At 37.3% G+C, this 20,640-nt stretch overlaps 1 protein-coding gene across 3 annotated transcripts in view; it reads right to left on the minus strand.

Annotated features, from left to right (window-relative positions):
* The window catches only part of LOC118262687 (uncharacterized), a 49,218-nt gene that overhangs the window by 3,833 nt on the left and 24,745 nt on the right, over nucleotides 1-20,640 (minus strand). For all 3 annotated transcript variants that reach the window (XM_035574241.2, XM_035574249.2, XM_035574232.2), the window contains 2 exons: nucleotides 13,007-15,021; nucleotides 29-10,928 (listed from right to left, as the gene is read on the minus strand). In XM_035574241.2, the coding sequence (XP_035430134.2) occupies nucleotides 29-10,928; nucleotides 13,007-15,021 (12,915 nt within the window). The remainder of the gene's footprint in view (nucleotides 1-28; nucleotides 10,929-13,006; nucleotides 15,022-20,640) is intronic.

The following is a 20,640-nucleotide window of genomic DNA, read 5'->3' on the forward strand; positions in this document are numbered from 1 at the left end:
CAAAATTTTGTTGAACATTAAAACATACCTGTTATTAGTTTCAATAGCAGCAGCTTGTGTTTGCTTTGCAGCCGCCGCCTGAGATCTACACTTTCTTTTTATCTTGTCAAATTTATCTTCAAACATGTCTATTGGATCAATGATATCGGGATACATTTTGTCTTTAACTTCTGGTTGCTTTTTCGGTTTACTAGGAACAGATTCTGAACTAGATTTTTCAACATTAGCTTTAGGTCCTGGACAAGTATTTTCAAGATTAGGATTAACCTCAGGTCTAAGTTGCTCATCATTAATTTTTACTTCAGGAACAGCTTTTTCATCATTGACTTCAGGACAAGATGTTTCATCATTAGGGGCAGGGTCTGAATAAATCTCTTCAACATTGTGGTTCACGGGTTCACGATTTTTATCATGAAGTTCTAATTCTTCAGGTTTTCCATCAGTACGATTTGGTTCTAGATGAGTCTTGTTATCATTAAAATCGTTTAAGTTGGGATTAGTTTCAGTGTGAAGATTTTCAACATTAGGCTGAACTTCTAAATAAGCATTTTCATCCTTAACATTAACCAGAAGAGAATAACTTTCATCATCATGTTTAGTTTCATTATTAGGATTGGATTCTTTACACTTATTAGCATCTTCTAGAACAAGTTGCGCTCTACTAGGTCCAGCGATTTCAGGACTGCAGTAACTTATCTGGCCATCGTCACTCTGCTCTAATCCCACATCACTAACACTTCGTTGTAACATAGCTTTAGGTTTCTTAGAATTAGCATTAGCAGCTTCCTTTAGACCAGAAATTAAGTCCTTTTCCAAGTTCTTCACTTCTTCGCTCTCTAATATGTTTTTAGCTGTAATTGAATCCACATCACCGTCACCTTTAAGCGGTTTTTCTAATAGATCAAATCCTTTGACAATTGGTTCAGACAAATTATTGGCAACTGGTTCTAAAACTGCTAGTGGTGCCGCAGGCTTGATCTCAGTTTTATTATTCTGAAGTAATTGACAACAATCAATAAAAAGTGCTTCATCCATACTAAGTCCTCTCTGAGCTAATTTTTGTTCTTTGATTATATTATTTACTTTTACCAAAATCTTATCTAATGTTGGCATTATCAATTTGGGATGATTTTTCTTCTTAGCATATTTTTTGGTCCTTAACCTCAGTCGATCTAATTGACTTTTATATGCAATAAGATAATTTGGCTTCTCATATATGGCATTGGTTCTCATGTTTAATTCTATTTCAGCTAATTTAGCCACATGAAGTACATTCATTTGGTGTCGCAAAAAGTTATCCGATCGCCTAAATTCTTTTTTACATAAACGACAGAAGCATGGTATGGGCGGTAAGAATAAAGATCTTCTCACTTTCGGTAATTTTTTTATTCTTCTTTTACTCGTAACAGGTTTTTTTGCTCTGGTATCTCGGGATCTTCTTCTAGCATCGTTTCGATTCGTGCGTCTAGTAGTTCTTTTCCTAGGACTAAGACATGAATCATCACTTTCATTAGCAATGATATGGAAAGTTTCAGATATTTTCTTAGACGCCAATAAATTAGATTTGCGTGGTTTTCTTTGTGAAAAGAAACCAAAACTTTCCATGAACTGTTCAGATCGAAGTTCGTCGACGTCATTTGATGTACCAGATTTTTCTAACTCAGGCGAAGAAGAACACGTTCGTCTGGATTTTTTGCGATCGGTATTGACTCTAGTGCACGTTGCACTCCGTTTTCCAGTTTTTTCTGAATTAGGATTTCGTTTGGAGCACGTTTTGCCAGACAGTAGAGCTTTCTTTTCTTTTTCTTGAATGTATTTATTTAGTGGAACATCACTTTTTGAAGAGTCGTCGGAATCTACCACTTCTTCTTTAGGTGCTGGTGGTGTTTTATTTTCACTAGTATCATTTTGAGGTTTCGACCTTTTAAAGCAGTTCTGACTTTTACTAGATACTAATTGTTTCCCCTTATATCTCTTGTTATTGTTCTGATTTTCTGAATCTTTTTCATTGGTTTCAGTTTTAAACAATTCCGGTTGTTCAATCATATCATCTAGGTCAATATCGTAAGGGTCGTAAATTTCATTAGAAGATTTCACCACGACAGATTTGGATCGAGTCTTTCTTAAAGCAGCTTGCATGTAACATGTAGTACGTTTTCCTAAAGGCAACGATGAACTATTTCCATTATCTTGAGCATTACTTTCAATAAATTTAAGTTTCTTTCCTTGTGAATTTTGTTTAGGATCTTCAGTAGCCGGTTCATGTAATTTTCTTTTTTCTGCAGAAGTATTTAATGACTCCCTGCTTGTGGTGGGTCCCGAAAAAATAGGACAAGCATTAGCTTTTTCATATTCATCTCGAGCTTGTTGAATAAGTAATATTTGGTTCTCGGTTACAGCAAACTGTTCTTCTGCTGTAAGATTCGGGTTCCGCGGATATTCGATGCGGATAGGACTTTCAGATCGTATTCTTAGTTTAAACATCTTCTTGGACTTATGAGAATGCCTTTTCTTACGTTTTCCAGAAATTTTTAGGGATCGATTTTTCTTACAAATCTTTTTTGCTTTAATTGCTTTCTTACGTTTAGTGTCTTTGCATTTTTCTAAACCACTAGTTTTAGGGTTATCTAAATTATCACTTATAGGGGGTTTTGTTTCCAAATTGCCTTCCTCACTTGCCTTCCTACGTTCCTCAGTATCATTTACATCTTTTTCGGGTGTCGAGTGAGCTTTTGGCTCGGTGTGAATTTCTTCATCTTGTAACAATTTTGAAAAAATAAGTTGTTTTTTAGTTAGTGGTGTTTTCTGTTCCGTGGAAGGTTCAGTTTCATCCAAATTTTCAGATCCAATTGGCACATCTTCAGCAACTACAGATTTTCCACGCCTGCTGCGTCTTAGTGATTTTGAATTATTTTCGGTCGATTCAGAATGCGATTGCAAATCATTGGCTTCATCTTTTTCAACTTCTTTATTGGTTTCTTCATAAGTTTCTTCTTTATCGTTGTCACATATATGTTCCAGGTTAGATGCCAAATTTTCTACAGCAGCAGTCTCATTATTTTGATTTAAAACAGTTTTGGAGTCTTGAGAATCAAGCATTTTATCCAAATCTGGGACATTTGCACTATTATTTAAAATGTTCGAAGAGTTATCTTTTGTTGTAGCAGTCTGGTCATTTATGTCACCCTTTGCCGCGATGGTCGACAATTTACGTTTGTGTTTTTTCTTATGTTTGCTTTTTTCAACACGAGGGTCGCTTAAGTCGGATTTGCAGGTATCTTGTTTTAATTTATCTTTTTCTGAGTGTTTAAGTGCAATACTTTCATGCATAGCACTTTCATGTGCTCCCTCATTTATTTTTAATTGAGTGTCAGTCTGATTGAGCATTCCATTCTCAGATTTACTAAGAATAATTGTGGAATTTTCTAAAATTGGGGAGTCATTTTCTTTACATTTTGTCTTTTCAAAACTATCGTGACGTGGATCCATATATTGTTTATTTTTGTAATTTGGTGGCACAATCTCTTCTGTACACTGTTGGTCTGTTTCGTTTGTTGAGCGTTCAACAGAATGATTATTGCTTGGTACTTCCTTCACACTGTCCTCGGTGAGAGGTGTTTGATGCTTTGTAGCAGTTACATCTGTGCTTGAGTGATAAGTTGTGCATTTGCTAATATCGTTTGTCCCTCTTAATTTATCCACATCTTTATTTTCATTGGTGATTAAACATTCGTTGTCTAGTTTTTGCAAAATCTGTTTCATTTGGTCACGATTTTTAACAATTACTGCAAGAGAAACATCATCATCTGAATCTTCATCATCAACAATAGCATCACCAGTTGTTGCATTACGGTCAACATCAGTTGCTGGTTTATCAACCGATATTTGCTTATCTCCAGCAGGACTACCCTGGGGTGATCTGATTGTAACACTTATCTCTTGATTGTTATATGATAATTGCTGAGTTTCATTCGGCACTTGTAGATTAAATGATGTTTCTGAAGAGTAAGATTGTAGGCGAACATCTTTATCTTGTAGTGAACTGAAAGATATTTTCCTTCTTACACCCATAGTGGTTTGAACATTCTTTGAATCATTTTCTATTTTTCGTGTTTCTTTTATAGTTTGTCGTTTTCCTAATTCATTACTAGTAGAATTTTCTGTTAACGGTTTTGTTTCTACAGGTAACTCGGCTGAGGAATGTTTGGGGGCAGCTGATCTACATGCCTTTTTCTGTCGAGTGCTACTGTGTTCGCCTTGTTGGATAGCTGGCGATGTATTAAGTTCCAAAGGTTTATTATCTTTCTCATCTTGAACTTGTGTGACATTATAAACTAATCTTGATTTAATAGGGTTATTTTCCACTGGTTGATTTTCTATTACTTTGGGTGGCTCTCTAATTGTTGCTATTTCATGTATATTTGTTGGTTTAGCAAGTAAAGAAGCTTGATTTTCACTGCTTGAAGATGACTTTTTCCTTTCTGATGGAGTTTTAATACGTACAGCTCTTAAGCTAGCCGTTTTATCACTGACAGTTTTAGGTTTCGGTGTTGTCATTACAGTAACATAGTTTGTTATTACTTGTGTTGATAATATCGCAGGTTTAGGTAAGTTATCTGCCAACATCAGCCTGTTTTCATTTAAGGATGAATTTCTGTCTTCAGTCAAATCTACTATTTTGTTTCTGTAATCCCTATTTTCATTGATGTTTTCCGATTGAACTATCGGTTCAAGTGGCAGTACATTTTCACAACCAACGTCAATATCTTTCTCCTCCTTCACTTTTAACGTCGCGATAGGTTTTATATCTTCTGGGTCATCAACATCCGTTTTAACAACTGCTGGTAAAGGTGGGAACAACGGCGGTGGTGGATTCGGTGGTAATGGTGGAATAAATCTTTCCTGTACGGGTTCTGCTGTTGATGCAACTTGTACCGGTTGTGATGCAACATTCTCAGGCGGTGGTGAAGACGGCGACTTAATTTCAACTGACGACGACTTTATTTCAACTGACGGCGGTGGCAGTGGTGGTGGGGGTGGTGGAGGAGGCAGTATTTGAAACAGTGGTTGTGCCGCCGGTGGCGGAGGTGGTGGCTGCGGTACAGGCGGAGGTGGTGGCGGCGGCGGCGGCGGTGGCGGTGGTGGCGGTGGAGGAGGTTGCAGATAACTCATTGCATTATTTTTCTCCATATTAAACGCTCTCATGAATTGAGACGTACAATGATGCATGTTTGTCGGCAAATGGTAATTCGGAATAAAAGTATTATTAGCCATTTCTTCGGGTCCTCGAAGTGTTAATCGGTTAGATGATGACTGTGGATCATTTGTCTGCATAACATTGGGAACGATATTTTCGCAATTATTTCTTGTTGTTGCCGTCGGAGGAGAAACGTATTGCGGGAGTACGTTTAAGAGTTGGTCCCTATGATCAGCAGGCATAGTTCCTATAATTTCTAATAGTTCTTTAGGCAACATTGCTATTTTCCTAGCAATATCAGGGTCTTGAGTTTCGGTAACAACTTTACCAGTATCAAACTTTTTATCTGAATCAATGCTACTAGTTTCCGATGTGGTTTCTATAGATACCGATGTTTGTGAGAAGCTAGTTGTAGCTAGTTGTCCCGTTATTGAACTGGCACTTGCCGTAGCCCCATAATTCAATGCGAATCCACTATTAGAATTAGCTGACGAGTAAGCTGGTATTGTATTTGCTACAGTAAAATCAACAGTATTATTTATCGTAGCTGAACTGTCATGTTTTTTCACCGATGTTGTCATAACAGGATTTGATGCTGTATAAACCGATAATGTTGTAACGGGATCATTCACAGGATTTAACGTGGAGCCTGCATGAGCTGATGGTACTACTTCTCTACTAAGGTGTGTGCTATGTAATGAGCGGATAGATTGAGATTCCGATTGGATTGAATCTATAATACGTCGAGCGTCGCTCATGTCCATTTGATTAGCTATTTGCGAAATTCCATTTTCAACTGTACTAATTGTATATTGCTCGTTATAACTCATTTCTGCGGCAAGCGCTAAATTCGTTTTTAAATCAACTGAGTTGTTGTACGGAGGTTTAGTGTCCTCGGTACTTATGACGTCAACAATACTTTCATCATCAGCTGTTAAATCTATCGAAACGGAATCATTTTTAATCTCTGACACTTCGAGAATTTCTGCAGTTGCACTTTTAGTTGACAAGTCTGTAGGGAAATCCGTAACAACATCAATGGCTCTTGAAGTATCTGTAGATTTCTTGGCTACAGCATCTCTGTTTGGCAAATTTTGAATACCATACGCTGATTTTTCCTCTTTGTCAGTTGATATTTGCTTCGACATTCCTTTAAGTGATAAATCCTTGGGAACACTTAAATCAGTAGCACCATCTTCTTCACCTTTGGGTTCTGCAGGTGCACCTGCAGGTTTTTTGGGTTCTGGCTGGCTAGGAGCTGCAACGCTAACGCGCAAGTCTACAACACCATCATCTGGTTTCTTTTTTGATAAATCTAAAGAGCCGTCAGATCTGTAGTTTTCTGTAGTTACTTCCAAATCTGAAGATCGTTCTGTTGGGATTGCTCTTCCAGATAGATCCAAAGGCTGAGCAGGCGGTATGTCTGTGTCTTCTTCTTCTTCTGGAACCTTTTGAGATCCATCACTATCAGAACGTACATTATTGTTGGAATAGTGCGCTTCTTGATAGTTCTCAGGACGTGAAGTTGTTTCGCTGTACTCCCGTAATGGGTTATTTTGAATCATTAGTTCCTGTTCCGTGATTAGTTTTTGTTCCATTGATGATCTATGTTCAGAGACTCTTCTTTCGTTTAATCCTTGATCGTGAATTGATCGCTGCAATAAGTGATTCGTATGTTCATTTTCTAAAATTTGTTCCGAAATTACATTACGGTTCCTAGAAGACCATTGATCATGACTTTGTTCTGAAGCTGCATGTTCTTTAGTAAATATTTCACTACTGCTCCTATGCCCACTCGGCCTTGTTACTTCTGTCGAGAAAACAGTTTCGTTTGTGTACTTTTCATTAGATGACCTTCGATCGTTGGAAAGTCTACGTTCAGTTGAATGACGATGTTCATGGGAAGGTCTTCGTTCAAAAGAAGGTCTTTGTTCACGAGACGAAATTCGTTCAAATGAGGACCCACGTTCAAAAGAAGGACCTCGTTCAAATGAAGGGCCACGCTCAAATGATGGCCCGCGCTCAAATGATGGCCCGCGTTCAAATGATGGCCCGCGCTCAAATGACGGGCCGCGATCAAATGAAGGTCCGCGTTCATATGACGGCCCACGCTCAAATGACGGCCCACGCTCAAATGACGGCCCGCGCTCAAATGACGGCCCGCGCTCAAATGAGGGGCCACGCTCATATGACGGGCCACGTTCAAATGACGGACCACGCTCAAATGACGGACCACGCTCAAATGAAGGGCCGCGTTCGAATGATAGTCTGCGCTCAAATGTAGGTCTTTGTTCTGAATTTGATCCTCTGTCAAACGAAGGTCTCCTTTCACCAGAAGGTCCACGGTCAAATGAAACTCGGCGCTCAGTAGATAGTCTATGTTCTGTAGAAAGTCGTTCATCGGAGGCACGGCGTTCAGCAGAAAGCAGATGTTCCGCAGATATACGGCGATCGCTTGTAATATGTTCTTGCATTGATAAATTGTCATTGGACGATCTAAGTTCGTAAGCAGGCCAAAGTTCACTAGATACTCTGCGATCAGAAACAGTTTTCTTTTCTTTTGAAGATCTTCTTTTACCTGGTCTTTGCTCTGGGGGTAACATTTGTTCATTTGTTGGATGCTGGTCTATATTTTGTTCTGTTAACAATCTGCGATCTGCATATGTCAGTTGTTCCGAGTATAGTCTTTGGTCAGGTGGAGGTATATGTTCCGAAAAGGTTCTAAGATCTGGACATAAAATTGGTTCAGGATACGTTCTTTGTCCAGGATATAACCTTTGATCTGGATATCTTTGGTCTGCATACGTTATCTGTTCTGAAAGCGATCTAGGATCTACGTGCTGTCTCGGGTCGGATAATGATCTCAAATTGTTATATGACATTTGTTCCGAGAATGGTAACTGTTCAGGATATGTCCTTGGGTCAGAACGGGACGAATGATCTTGATAAATATTATGGTCCACATGTGACCTCAAATCAGAGTATGGTCTATGCTCAGTAAAATTTCCTGAAAATGTCCTCCGTTCTGGTAACGTCTGTTCCGCATATGATCTTGGATCACGGAAAGGTCTTTGTTCAAATAATGACATCTGTTCTGCTAATGTAATTGGATCTGGTAAGGTTATACGATCTGTTGCTTGCGATCTATGTTCATTGTGCGATCTATAATCAGATAAGGATCTCTGATCTTGAAATGATCTCTGATCTGTCCTCTGTTCTTCGTGTAATCTGAGGTCAGCCGCCGATCTATGCTCCGATAACGTGCGTTGTTCACTTATTGAATTTTGTTCACTAACTACAGCGTGTTGATAAGATTTGTTCTCAATAAGGCGACCACCAGACATGTCATACGTATGATGATATTCAGCTCTACGAGGGGATTTTGAGTCTTTGAAGAAATTAGTTGGTTTTGGTTGATGTGGTTCATTATGGTTGTTGTTACTTTGCCTCCGTTTCTTTTGTTTATCACCATCTGGACTTTTATTCGCATACTCATCATTAAATTGTAGTGTTAAATGAGGAGGAGGAAGTGGTGCTCCCATAGAGGTTTGAGGAATGACTTCAATCTGCGAGGGCAAACCAAACAATTGCTGCTGAGGTGGCGCGTTTGATCTTAAACGTGTTGATTTTCTTTTTACGGGCGTTTTCTTAGTTTGTCCGCTGCTAACTGATGATTTCTTTTGTCTTCCCCTGTAGCTACCGCCACTATCCTTGGCTGAAGCAGCAAGTGTTTCCTTACACAAAGCTAAACCATGTGCTACTTGTTCAATTGATATGTGTTGCGGCAGGTTACTTTGATAATGGAAATCCATTCTGTCTAGTGGTATCACAGACCGAGAGAACACCTCCGCCGGATTCGGGTCTATTTTCCGATCAAAAGGCGGCTGTAAGAAGAATCGAGGATTTGGATCGATAAAGTTGTCACTTCTAAAAGGCACACCCAGCTGGTTCGCATGTTGCATTGCTGCATGAGTAGCTAGTTGTACTGCAGGATAAGCCGATGGATGAACCACAGGATGAGGCATGGCAAGCGCAGTTGGAGGAGCCACTAAATGAGCGGCTGAATGTGATACCGCCGAATGTGGGGCCGTATGTGTGGTTGCGAGTGCAGCATGACTTGCTGCTATAGCTTCCGTTGAATTTAGAGCTAGATATTCAGACGGATGTAGTGCAGCTTGAGCGGCCGTACGTGTATGAGATATTGATGGTGTATGTAAATTACTAGATAAAAATTCTGCTGTGTGTTGGTTTTCAACTTGATGAGAAACTGGCAGAATTATTGGTTGCACGTTTGGAAGTTCACGTCCAGTTGCTATTTGAGCAACTGGTTGCGTACGTGTGTCTATGTCCGGTAAATTAGTTAGCCGGTTGGTTACAGAATAACCGGATGGTCCGGCAACTGGTTCGTCATTATCGGTAGTGTCAATATTAATATTAGGGTCTTCAAGTTTGTTCTTTAACATCGCGATACAGGCATTAAGGCCTTTTCGTGTTTTATTAACCCTGGATTTTTCCAAGGTTAATAACTTTCCACACGATAAGGCAGCCTTTTCATATGTTTCATCATTTTCATCGACTTGATTCATAGACAAGTCTTGAACTTCGTCGTTATAATCGTCGGGACGAAAAAGTCCTTGATAGGTTTGAAGGGACGTCCCCTCTCTTTCCCTATCTGCTGTTAACGATGCTATCGAATAATTTAGATCGTTCGGATCATTATCTGTTGAGGGGTCTCCATCGTCTTCTTCCGTGTTCTTTTCTTTACCACCGCGGCTACTTCCGCGGTGGTGGTTCCTCTGGTTGTCATTCCCTTGATTATCATTGCCACGATTATAGTTTTCGCGACTATTATTTCCTCGTTCATAGTTTCCTCGATTGTTGTTTCCCCGATGATTGTTTGATCGATTATGATTTTCTCTGCTATGATTTCCCCGGTTATTATTACTTCCCCGGTTGTAATTACCGCCACGCCCAGAATTCTGTCTGGAACTGAACTGGCTATTATTAACATCGATCTTTTTAGGTGTATTATTTTTAAGAAAGTCGTCACCTGACGATTCATTCATATCACCATTTGAGTCACTGTCACTTGGTTGATTTTGATTTCCAGAAGTTGAGTATTGGTTATTTGAGCTCGTTGGTTGATTACTCGAGCTCGCAGACTGTTTACTTGAGTTGGTCGACTGATTGCCAGACCTTGTAGTCTGATTACCCGAGCCCGTCGACTGACTGTTCGAACCCGTAGCCTGTTTGCCTGAACTCGAGGATTGCTTGCTAGAGTTCATAGACTTTTTACCTGAGTTCACTGGCTGCTTTCCCGAACTCATATTTTTCATTTGAATTTTTCGTTTTGTGCGTTTAAGCACGACTTTTCTTTTAAGAGTTTCAGAAGGTCGGTTATTCTTATCAGCTGGTCGTCTGATTGGTCTCAGAAACTTATCATCTTCATTACCCTTAGAGGGTTTGTCATCCTCATTATCCTTCTTTTTAACATTTCTAATAACTTCTTCTTTGTTTGTAGATGTGTTTAAGGAACTTGAAGAACTATTAAGTTCTTTAAGGGATCTAAGTTTACGAGTAATCGAATCTTCGGATGTACGATGTTTGATTAAAAGCTTATTTCTTTGTTTGTCCAATTTTCGACGAGGTCGTAACGAAGGATTAAGTGGATTAACCATTACACGATGACGTTTTGCGGGCAGGTCTGCAATCATTTTCCGGATTGTCTCGGCTAGAAATAAAGTTTACATGTTAACAAGATACGTAGTACAAAATGGCATCCTAATAAAACGTCAATACGCGGTCATTGTGACAATAAGGCAATAGTAAACGTAATTAATTTAATGTTAAGTCGTACCTCTTAATAATTAGAAACAGAATTTGGTTTACTTTGATTTTGAAAGGAAAATGAACATTTAAGTATAAAATCCCGTTGTGTGAAGAATTAAGTGTTAATAATTTTATAATATACAGGGTGTCCCTGAAGTCGACGTCCAACAGGCACCAGATGATCGGCAAGGTTCCAAATGTTATCAGAAAAATATAAAAAAAAAATCTAAGTCCTACAGTTTTTAAATTACAGTGACTTATGTGTTATCCACGAAAAAGTACACCCTGTGCCCGTCTTTTGACTCTTGTTGCTACAAATCTTTATTTTTTCGTCTGCAGTCTTCCTTACATTATCCTGAATAGTGCTCCAGTAATATGGAATCATAAATTCTTAGCCAACTGCTTTAGATTGGAAAACATTGTTAGTTTTAGAGGAATCAAATACTCTGAATAAAATTTTCACCTTACTTTAAGTGACTATACTGAATAAATTATGTATGGCGCTAGTAGTGGCAAATTTCACCAAAGTTGGCGCATTTAATAAGGATTATAAAATGGTATAGCACTTTGCACATTATTTCTTAAATTCGACACAAAAAAAGATTTTTCAACGAAACTCCGTTTCGATGAATTTGTTTGATCTTACTAAAAAAATTTCTAGTGTACTCAAATCATACGTATAACCTCGTATGCACTAGACAGCACTTTGCACGCTATTTGTTATCATCATGTTGAAAATCAGCGAGGATCTCTTGTCAAACAACATTGTCTGTTTACCCGTGATTTCGCTTGCAGCATTCGTCGGCAATATTATCGCTAGACGAACTGGTGTTGTGCATCTCGAGCCATCGTACCCGGGCTTCGGCATTTTAGTTGAGCACTGGCTTTTTTGCGCCGTGTTGATTATTTATTTTTTAAATTATTTTTTGCTTTACCTGCAATTCCTTGTAACGGTGCAAATAACTCTTTCTCGACAAACTAAAGAATATTTGATGCTTCATCCCGCATTTGATCACAAGGCATGAACACGTAACTTAATCGGAGGATTCACCCATTTCTTTTTTTTTTTTTGATGGGGATATGACGAGTAATTGTGCGTAAGGGCTCATGTACACCATACCACTACCGCGTCGATATGCTGTGTACATGAATCTGCCGCGTCCGTTCCTTTTGATTTTACTACACATTTGATAATGTGTTTGATGCACTATGAACCAATAAAATATTGCAATCATTCAATATTATTTAGTGAAACATGATACACAACATCAGTTCCTCTAGTAAGTCTAGTAATATTGCCGACGAAAGCTGCAAGCGAAATCATGAGTAGACAGACAATGTTGTTTGACAAGAGATCCTCCCTGATTTTCAACATGATGATAACAAATCGCGTGCAAAGTGTTGTCTAGTGCATACGAGGTTGTAACGTAAGATTTGAGTACACTAGAAGAATTTTTAGTAAGCCCAAATAAATTCATCGAAACGGAGTTTCGTTGCAAAATCTTTTTTTGTGTCGAATTTAAGAAATAATTTGCAAAGTGCTGTACCATTTTATAATCCTTATTAAATGCGCCAACTTTGGTGAAATTTGCCACTACTAGCGCCATACATAATTTATTCAGTACAGTCACTTAAAGTAAGGTGAAAATTTTATTCAGAGTATTTGGTTCCTCTAAAACTAACAATGTTTTCCAATCTAAAGCAGTTGGCTAAGAATTTATGATTCCATATTACTGGAACACTATTCAGGATAATGTAATGAAGACTGCAGACGAAAAAATAAAGATTTGTAGCAACAAGAGTCAAAAGACTGGCACAGGGTGTACTTTTTCGTGGATAACACATAAGTCACTGTAATTAAAAAACTGTAGGACTTAGAATTTTTTTATATTTTTCTGATAACAGTTGGAACCTTGCTGATCATCTGGTGCCCGTTGGACGTCGATTTCAGGGACACCCTGTATAATAAAAAATACTTACCATCACCAACTTCGCTCCTTATTTTCTGTCGTGGCCTCATGTGGTTCTTTTGTTTGTGACGATTCCTTAAATCCTTTCGTATTTTCCGCCTAATAACATTGTCAGGCAGACGTGGTCGTCTTCTCCGTACTCCAAACGGCCGATATCGGCATTTTCTGCGCACTGCGGGCGTATCACCAGCACAATCCAGCATATGTTGGTGTAAGTCTTTTAAAGTTATCGACTTCCTACACTTAGTGCAGTCTCTAAATCCTCTCAAAGGGCGGGTTCTATTGCACACCTGGCTTGGCGGTACGTATAAATGCTTTAAAATGTCAGCATTTAGTAATGGTTCCCCGACTATTTCATAATGCTGTACTTGGGCATTAGGATGATGCACCGATATATGAGACGAGAGTGCTTTAGAATCTCGAGTTTGGGCACCGCATGCACAACAGACATAACATCTTGGTCTCACCCATTCACCACTAAGAACCGCAGGCTCTAAATTATAGTTGGGTGTGGTTGGTGTTAAACCCAGAAAACTAGGAAATTCAGTGGCTTCTCTAACCGGTGTTCTTGGTACGTTTGTGTATTTTACAAGTTGTTTAGACGACGTTGGTAGTTCTCTGCTTTCTAGGATTTCTTTTAATTCTTTATCGATAATGTTTTGTTTTTCAGTCTTCTTCTCTACATTATGTGAAATATTAAATTGTTTATCGTATTTTTTGCGCATACTTAACTGGGTCCATATATCTAAACTAGAAACCAATGTAATGATGCATTTATTGGCATGAGAATCTCGCTTAATTTGGTCTGCATTCATAAAGACTTTATCTATTTCTGGACTATCCCACTTCCATTTATGTTTTGGTGCAATAGATCTAGGGAGATAGTTCTCAAAAATGTTACGAGAATATTGTTCATAAGCTAAGAGGATCGGGAAACCTTCTGCTGTATTGATTACAACGCTATTTTTTGATTTTCTTGTTTTAATTGTGGTTTCCGAATCCGGGTTGAAGTTGAATGAACCATCGAGATATTTTGCCAAATTTTCGGCGACGTTACTCGCGACTTTGGAGTAGAAGCTGGTTTCAAAACATTTTTCAAACTTTTGGGTAGCATCATCACTAGTTTTAACCCAATCCTTCCTAGTCGATTCACCTGTCCTTGGTGATCTGTGCACAACACCCAATCTCGAGAGGATTTGGTCTGCATCGGTGTTATGGAAAGAAAAATTAGGCGGTATGCGCTTATTCCATTGTATATCATCTAAAACAATCACTGCATTCTTCTCAATAACTGTATTGTTGCCTATAGATTTACTGGGCGGTAAAATTAAATTTGTAGTAATATTATCTTCAATATCAGCTTCATCGTGCACATGAGACGGTTTGAGTTCACACGAAATTACAACTCCATTAAACCCGTGAGTTTCAATTACTTCTTTATCGCCTTGAAAATCACTTTGTCTATCGGTCGCATTGGTATTTTCGGATTTTTTCAAGGTGGGCAAATTCTTCTGACGTAATTTGCTCCGATAAGGCTTTTGTTTCTCACAAACGTTCAACTTGTGTTCTGAGAGTTCTGCAGCTGATGTAAACCGTGTTTGACAATCCATACAAGTAAAGTATTGATTGGGATGACTATCGATCATGTGACGAACGATGTCACTAGCCTCAGCCTCAGTGTGGTTGCAGAAAAGACAGGCAATAAAGAAGTCTTGTTTTGAGCTCGACAAATGCATACGCCGTGCATGTTTGGTAACAGTTTGTTTAGACGTAAATTTTCTATCGCAGTAAGGACAAAGAAAGTATGGAGAAGAAGGAGTATCAGACTTGTCGAGATCATCTGGTTTGTTTGGTAAAGCCTTAGACGGAGTGCTTGTCCTTTTAGGCCTATCCAAAGAGACTTTGCCTTCACTTTTTCTAACATTTTTAATAGTGGGACTACAGGTTCGTCTCCTAGGACGTAGTCGTTGATTTAATGACGATAAGGGTTCGTCTTCGCTATTCATAGTAAAAAATTCTTCAGGGCTGTAACAAAGAAATAAAAACCTATGCAATTGGCTGACTAAGACGCACTCTCAATATACCGCAAGAACTGGATTCTTAAAAAAACTATCATTTGCAATATATCAATTGCTTTAGACACTTCCGTGTTGAATAAAATGTAATTTATGAATTAATGCTTTAAAATAGCGTATAAATGTATGGTGAGTATAGTCGTTAAATAACGTTCAGTAAAAATCAGTGTCTTATAGCAAATTTCAATCAAATAACAGTTTTAAAAATAAAGTATGGTTAACTATGTCTACCTGAAAGGCCTCAATTACGTTGTTTTAAGGATGTTATGTGAAATCAAAATTATGAGTCTGAACTCTGACTGGGAATCTAGATAATTATTATTTTAGTTAATCATGACATCGTTCCAATGTTTAATTGTAAAAGTAATTTCGATATTTTAAAACTCGAGAATGGTTCGACTGTCGGAAATAAGCCCAACATTTTTATTTTGATAATAATTAAAAAAAATTGCTAGATCTTAGACAATAAACAAATGTCTAATCAGTTAATTTCAACAAATTATAATAGACAATTTCGTAAAATAAATAAAAAGTAACGTTGCTTAAATGAAATTGTAATAAATTAAGACTACATTCACTAATTCATTACAAGGCAGGTAACACTGAATCCTTATAGATACTTTCAAAGGTTATCAGATAATATTTTGTTTAATTCAGAATTATTTTAAAAGACATTGTGAAAATATTCGACCTAAGCATTACCATGTAAAATACTGTCAAGACGAGTCTATTATGGTTTGCCCTGTCAAAAATTTATCAATGTTCCTTTACAAGTCCTTACCTTAAGAACTCTTTAGTCAAAAGGCTAGACTTTGCCATTTCGGTACTACAAGACGTTTTATTGTTTTTCACTTTACGCAATACTACGTCTGATAAATATAATAATTTATTATTATTTAAAAAAGGATTTACAGTTATGCGTTGACCGTTACGTGGCGCCGTTACAAGTTGAAAGCATTTTAAACATATTTAATATTTACACATTAAACTGTTAAATGTGTTTTAAAATTTGTCAGAAAACTTTAAATTGTCTTTCTTCTGTCTAAATTTAAAAAAATAACAACTTAATTCTCAAAGGAAAACTTGCAATTTGTCACGTGCTGCAGAAAACTTGGGTGCGACGCTGATTGCTTGTCATCTACCGATTGCCTACCCCCTCTCTCATTCCCATAAAAACACATATGGCCATTATACGATCACGATCTTCGCTATCAGTAATTACTACAACTACATTTGTAAACATTATGTAGTTAAATAATTCAAATAAAACCCTATATTAGTAAAAGTAAAGTAGTAAAACCCTATATGATGAATGAATGAAAACTTAGATAATTTGACCGCAATTAATTGGATATATTTGATAGAAGAAACTTGCAATACTGGGGACTGAGCCTCTGCATACGCCGGGCACAATTTAAAGACTAAGTCCTGAAGACTATGTATTGTCTGATCTAAAGTCGAACCCGAGACGAGAATTTTAGATTTTTTTTTCCATATCTTCGTGCAACACTATAGTATTATTGTTTAAAGTAAACACTTTTGACAGCAAAAACAAAAAAAGTATTCGACATATCAGACCAGACGAAATGCTTTTTTTATTATCTATAGGTTCACGCTTGACCACTATACCACTATATATTATACCACCACTAAAGCTAGCTTAGATCGGACGTCGAAGAACAAATCGTATTAAAATGACGATAAGATCAAATAAATACACTTCTAATGGTCTTTTTCACTGTTAATATCAGCCTATAGGTAACACCTAACAGTACTAGGGGTTCATTTGGATGCTACGTCACACTAAGTGGACTCTTAGTTAAGTGACAGTTTAGGGATGGTTGGTTAAAACGGCTATAAGTCGCTGTAACATTGTCTAGATAACAGCGAGACGAAATATTTACATACAAGAATAAGGTATATGCCAAGAATCCTAGTCCTGCTAATTTCCACAAACAGACTATGTGTGCCAACAACCGACATACGGACAGTATAATATAATCTGGAGCACCAAGGAGCCATGAATTTAGGTCACAAATAAACCTTAACATTTCAGTGTTCAAATAATATCTTAAGAGAAACGGCGAAAAGTATTAGAATACACTATTCTGAAGCGAAAATCAAATCCCCGATTTGATAACCAGACACACGTTGTTCAATTTATTTATTATTTTTTCAAATAAGTATAATAGGATGATGATAAAAAATAATAAATCTATTTAGTCCGTTAGTTAGATCATAAAAATTTGATACGTATTTTTTATTTTATCGTATCCTTACATAAAACGAATCAGAGTTTAGGAGTGGGAGCTAACTACGTCATTTTTGAGTATAAAACAACTCAAAAGTAACATCACTTGGATGAAATTAGGAACAATGGTAGATTAATATATTATAAAATAATACATACGCTACTTTTTACACCACAGGAACGCGGACGAAGCCGCTGGCAGAAACTAGTATTATAAATATCAGTGTGTTTATTTGCATGATTGTCTGCCAATTATGCTGAAACTACTGAACGGATTTTGATGAAATTTATTATGAAGACCGGGTATAAACTGACTTGGGTGGTAGGATACTATCCCACGGGAACGCGGACGAAGATGCAGGTAGAAGCTAGTTCTTTATACATGTGTATTTCTGCCTGCTTTTGCAAATAATTAAAACCGTGACGTTATGTAGTTTTTCACACTATTTCACACTATTTTATTCTAAATCATTCAAACCACACACAATGACACATGAATACGCTTTACACTCAGACCCGAAACAACTAATAGTGGATACTATCTCAGAATTGTTTCATGCGGGTATCGAACCTGAGACACGTTTCTTTTCAACAGGTTTGTCAGTCATTGCGCTCGATTCCCTAGTCGGGCAAAGTATTACTGGGCTTTTTCAATTTACGAAAATTTCTCAGTAGTAGCAAGGAGCATGGAAATTGGTCCAGTATATGGCAATAGGCTCACCCCCTATTACATGGAACTTATAACACAAATGATGAAAAGTGGATGTACATTGTACAGTGGCATTACGTGTGTACCTCTGCCTACCCCTTTGGGGATAAATGGCATGATGTTACGTATTATATACGGTAAAAAATTTGTTTGTTTGAACGCGCTTATCTCGGAAACTACTGGTCCGAATTGAATAAAATATTTTCTTTGTTGGATATTCCATTTATCGAGGAAGGCCAAAACCGCGCGAAAGATGATTTAGATTTCAGCCATAATTATCCCACTGCAGGGCAAAGGCCCTACGCTCCTTCCATTCCTCTCGATTTAAAGCTTTTTGCGGTCAATCCTCGTGATAGATGTAATATCTATACTAATATTATAAAGCTGAAGAGTTTGTTTGTTTGTTTGTTTGTTTGAACGCGCTAATCTCTGGAACTATTGGTCTGATTAGAATAATTATTTTTGTTTTGGATAGCGCATTTATCGAGGAAGGTTATAGGCTATAAATCATCACGCCACGATCAATAGGAACCGAGCAGTGCGGGTGAAACCGCGCGGAAGTAGCTAGTGTAATATGCACGGGAGTACTAGTATTAAATAATGAGACCGAAGCCGCGCGCTGACTAGTAAACAATATCTTTATCTAAAGATATTCTGTTATCCGTTATCTATAAAATTCATAGATATAAATAATTCATTTTTAATTACAAATATCAGTTACCATATTATTTTGGGATAAATTATATCATGTTCATTATCTTATAATCCCTTTTTGTTTTCTGTAATTTCCGAACATAATAAACGATTTACTACTTTGAACGCATGCTTACGCTAACATTTAATTCTGTATTTATTATAAGACCTGACACTGACAGACAGACATTTACTATATATTTTTTATAAGACCTGAATCCATAAACTTCATACTAATTCCTATGTGAGTTTTATCATCAACTCCTAAAATAATAATGTAGCCAAAATCTGATATCAGTGCAACCGACATGCGCAAGCACATAAAACGAGTGAAACTAACATTTAATTCTGTGTCGTGGACGCACTTGGAAACGTACAAGTTTACATCCAGACCCTACAACAATTTATAGACCACACAAAGACTTGTGTCACGGCTCCAGACTAAGCCACACATCTGTCGTTGGTGCATTTACAAACACACAATAAACTTCTCACTCAGACCTAAAACAACCAGTGGATAATATGAGAAGGACTATATGAGAATTGTTTCATGGGGGCATCGAAGCCACCACACGTTACTAGTTGTCAGTGCAGTAGAATTAACGCTATTGATTCATTCCAGGTGTAAAACCATTCATCATAGACCCAAAAAACTTTCAATTAATTAGAGTCAAAATTATTATCATACACATACACATAACGTCACGTCTTTAAAACCTCGAAAACGCAGACTGAGATATAATTAAATATTACACCTACTTTACAACCGTTCTAAATTCCATGTCATAGATATAGGTCCATTCCATACTAAAAGTACTTTTTAAAAACTACTACGAAAATCAAAATTATATATAGGAACGGGGTGTTTTAAGTCAGTAAGGTTCTGACACTCTCTCTCGCTTCACCCAAAGCGGAAAGTCATTTGATAATTTTGCCCCTTCAAAATGAAGCCGTTTTAAAAGAACTGTCTTACAAATCGATTAGGTTTAGTATCAATTCAAATTATATGTAACCTTAAACGCATAGAAATTTCTACAATGAAGAGTTTTGTAAACCCCAATATGTATCAAAAGCAACATAATGCCATGATATTATTAACACAAAACTTTTTTCTTGAGAACGCTACTAAATATGTGAATCTAGTTCTACATATTAAAAGTCTGGGCCAACAAGTACTTGTATACAAAGCAGAGACAGTCCCCAGTATTGTTACAGCTCATTTGAATATTTCAGTGAACGTTGGAGGCTACAGCGGACAAACTTACAGGGTTGACGTTTTAATACTAGTTCAGACTTAAGGGCAACTCTTGAACTACTTTTTCGACGTTTATTTGTAATTTTTCTATTTATTAAATGACTGATAGGTAAGTATGCACGACTAAAATTTATAAAGCTATTGCTTTTGCCTTTATGGTTGTCGCACATGTTGCTCAAGATCATGAGCCCTTTTTCAAATTTTTAAATCTTATAACTAACCAAATAACGTTCAGTGTCATTTACTGCCAAGTAATGTATTAGTATGTGGTTTTATCATCTCACATTTATTAAAAAAAGGAACTTAGAATTCATCCTACTGTTTCAAGTACACACACGCCTTTAAACGTGGACATCGATAAACTTAGTATGTTGATTCCGCGTTTGTAACGCTACAGCTTTTCGTAGTCGTCACGCGACGTAGCGCAGTCGTAGCATTCAATGCTTACGTAGGCCTAACTTAGTAAAAAGCTTGCAAAATATCTATATTTTTTTTATAAGACTTGTATTCATCATATAAATTTTTATGTGAGTTTAATCATAAACTCCTAAAATATTAACGTAGCCAAAATCTGATGTCAATGCGATCGACATACACAAGCACATAAAACGAGTGAAACTAACAAAAATGTTAATTAATAACTACGTAAAATCGTTTCTAA

Source organism: Spodoptera frugiperda, chromosome 25 (genome assembly GCF_023101765.2).
Source record: "Spodoptera frugiperda isolate SF20-4 chromosome 25, AGI-APGP_CSIRO_Sfru_2.0, whole genome shotgun sequence".
NCBI classification, from domain to species: Eukaryota; Metazoa; Arthropoda; class Insecta; order Lepidoptera; family Noctuidae; genus Spodoptera; species Spodoptera frugiperda.